The sequence below is a fragment of the Hylaeus volcanicus genome, chromosome 7 (genome assembly GCF_026283585.1).
Source record: "Hylaeus volcanicus isolate JK05 chromosome 7, UHH_iyHylVolc1.0_haploid, whole genome shotgun sequence".
In the NCBI taxonomy this organism is placed as follows: domain Eukaryota; kingdom Metazoa; phylum Arthropoda; class Insecta; order Hymenoptera; family Colletidae; genus Hylaeus; species Hylaeus volcanicus.
In genome coordinates, this window is record NC_071982.1 from 6,254,408 (window position 1) to 6,257,629 (window position 3,222).

A 3,222-nucleotide genomic window follows, 5' to 3' on the forward strand; every position below is an offset into this window, starting at 1 on the left:
AGATTATAATCATGCACGCCACGATAGTGATCCACTCTGTCAACATCGTATCCATCGTCATCGTATCCTATATTGCCAACCGATAGCAGTCAACATCATATCGACCATCATAATAATTATCATACACGTCGTCATCATCGTCCAGATCATAATCATGCACGCCACGATAGCCAGCCATACTGTAAACATCATATCCATCGCCATCGTAGCAATTATTGCTATCCTATAGCAATCAACATCATAGCGATCATCATAATAATCATCATACACGTCGTCATCATCGTCCAGATCTTTATCATCCACATCATGATAGCCATCCACCCTGTCAACATCATACCCATTGTCATCGTAGCAATTATTGGCGTCCTATAGCAGTCAACATCATAGCGACCATCATAATAATCATCATACTCGCCCTCATCATCGTCCACATCATAATCATCTACGTCACGATATCCATCCACCCTGTCAACATCATATCCATCGTCATCGTCATCACAATCACCACTATATCAGCTTGTGTCAGCACCTCAAACATACTTCGCGTACTGTGTATATATGTATATTCTTATCTTACATAATTGTAATTGTTCTTATCGTTTCGTGTATGTTGTGCATATTACTCAATCGCATATTTCGCACATTTTGTCCGTAGCCGAACGGCCATACGCTTCTCGCACGTCACACATGCACGAACATCCGCAGTCCTCGCGGTCAAAGATAGACCTCGACGATGGTACCAACGTCGAAGGAATCAACTGTGCCTGAAATTCCTGGCTGAAATTCGTGTTCCCCTCCTCAGCCCCGTCTCGAAAGACGCGATCGCAAGGAGTCTCGTCGTCTCACCGCGAACAGACCAACGAATCAATCAGGCTTTCCGTCCAATCGAGAGAGCAACCTCGTCGCGTGCACTGCGTCTCTCGAGAACGTCCCGTTCCCCTCCCTCTGCTTTTCTCTCCATTCTTTTCCGTTCCGTGTTTTCACGTGCCCTGTGTAAGAGGCGCCTGTGACGCGAGAGTCAGGTCCACCTTCTCCATCGAAACGCTGATTATTTCCAAACGTTAAACTCAAAGCTGAAGGATAGAGTCCCCCAAGGAGCAGTGGCTAAATCAGAGTCAGGTTCCATTTCGGTGGCAGAGGGTCGAGGGAAGAAACGTCTAGCGATTTGCTTAATTAGGGCACCGTCCTCAGGTGTCTCGGTTGGATCGGTTCACGGATTCAGCTTAACAAGCGCTTAATAATCCCGGCAGTAAATTGCTGACCGCAGACACCGGGGAGTTTGCTGAAGAAGTTCGAGGTAACCGGATGCTGAGAGAGTAGGTGTCGGTAATTAGACGAGCCGTTTCGTTGATAAACGCCAGGGATCAATAGCGGCTCGTACGTTGTAGCGTAGACGAGTTGTTCTACTCGGAAGGGGCGATAGACGTCCTCGATAGGGATACGATAGGGCAAATATTTGACGTATCTTCGAGGCTCCATTCGGATGTACATCCTACATCGATTTTGTCCCAGTCGGTGAAGTGTCGTCTTATCAGGGGTTTGCAACACCGTTTAGGACTCCTGGAGGAGCGCTAGCAAACACTGGCACGCCTCCGCAGGGCTACCGAAAAATCAATCGACCATCCAGCTTCACCCGACGCGTCGTTTCCCCGAAATTCATCCCGTTCTGCGGCGCCAGTTCCGCGACACGGGGATCGTTTTAGGAACAAGGCGCGCGGAGGCGTTTCCACGAGAGCCTCGCGCGTGTCCTTGACTCGAGCAACGTCGACGGATTAGCTAAAAACCGGTTGCTTAATGAAACGCTGCATACGCGGCCGTATGAATAGGTCTGGTTCTCACCGAATCTAGTTCAGACACTATTCAATACTTCGGAGATTAGTTCTAGTTTTAGACTTAGACTGTGATTTATACACGTGGTCCAGTCGCGATACGTTCCGTGGATCGTTCAGGAGTTTTGAATGCAACTTGGAGATGATTCGCGCCAGTGGTACCGGTGTTTGAATATTAAAGGATTCTTTGACTTAGTTATCATGCGAGTGTATAAGGGAGATCGGTAAAGCAGAGTGTTTCGTGGGTAGTGCAGCGCACTCTGTAGGTAAGAGTCGGTAACGTAGCACGCTGGGTCGGTAAGACAGGTCGGTAAGACAGGTCGGTAAGACAGATCTGCTGACAATGTGAAACATTCTGTGCGTTCAGGGACGAATCTAGAGTCACGCGTTAACATTTTCGTGCAAGTTTCTCGAGTCACTGTACCACCAGCGCGAGCCACGCATTATCGACTTTAAATTGCCGACTGTACCGTCTGAACGAAATCCTCAGGGCAAACTCGATACTGGACACACTACCTCGAGCCAAATAGTCTCTGCGTTCAGCCGAGAATCCCCGCGACCTCCCTCTCGACACCAAGACACAAAGAACACAATACAAAATGAAGTACCAGGCGTATTGCGAGAACACGTTTCCGAATGGGTTTACAGATCCCCCTTTATCAACAGCCGGAGAGGCACTACGAGCGTCGGGCGACACCGCCCCAACCAGACCGAACCAGCAAGGTGTGCCTGCCTAGTAACCCCGAAACCAAGGCCAAATGTCCTTTCTTGATTCAAGCGTTCGTTAACTTAAAACTCAATGTTTCTACGTATAAATATAAATTTTTACATACATATATATATATATGTAACTATATATTACTATATTGTTTTTTTTTTGTTACGGTGATTGGTTATTATTATCGTTTTATCGACTGATTATCGTTGTTCGTTTGGTTTGGAAGTTTCCTCTAGAGAACGTGTACAGCCTTGCCGTGTATACCTATACTCTGTTCTGTTCAGTATAGCCAGGATACGTTTTTACCGACCATACCAAGCCCGATACCACTATCACACCCGTTTCAAGAAGCGTCCACGATCGAGAGCTTCCCACGACACGTCTCGATTTAGTTTCCGTGTCTTCTCTTACGTTGTTAGAGCTCGATGTTGCACGATGTGAAATGCCCTATAGAATAGAGCCGAGCTGGGCACCCCGAACGCTTCGGTGTACGGCGAGCGCGCGAACTAGAAGCGCCGCCGGGCGTTTCAAGAAGGCAGTGGCGGCGCCAGAGGGACAGGTGGCGCTACGAGTGAACTCACGTGGACTGGTGGCGTCACGAGTGAACTCACGTGGACTGGTGGCGCCATTAGTTCATATCCCACGGGCTGAAGTGATCGGGATCCCCCCGCCCTG

The 3,222-nt window shown here is 48.4% G+C and overlaps 1 protein-coding gene across 8 annotated transcripts in view; it reads left to right on the forward strand.

Annotated features, from left to right (window-relative positions):
- Window positions 1–3,222, forward strand: part of LOC128880328 (potassium/sodium hyperpolarization-activated cyclic nucleotide-gated channel 2) — a 136,522-nt gene that overhangs the window by 112,889 nt on the left and 20,411 nt on the right. For 2 of the 8 annotated variants that reach the window (XM_054130298.1, XM_054130292.1), the window contains exon 10: window positions 2,478–2,552. The exons of the other annotated variants lie outside the window; for them this stretch is intronic. In XM_054130298.1, coding sequence (XP_053986273.1) covers window positions 2,478–2,552 — 75 coding nt within the window. The remainder of the gene's footprint in view (window positions 1–2,477; window positions 2,553–3,222) is intronic. 8 annotated transcript variants of the gene reach the window in all.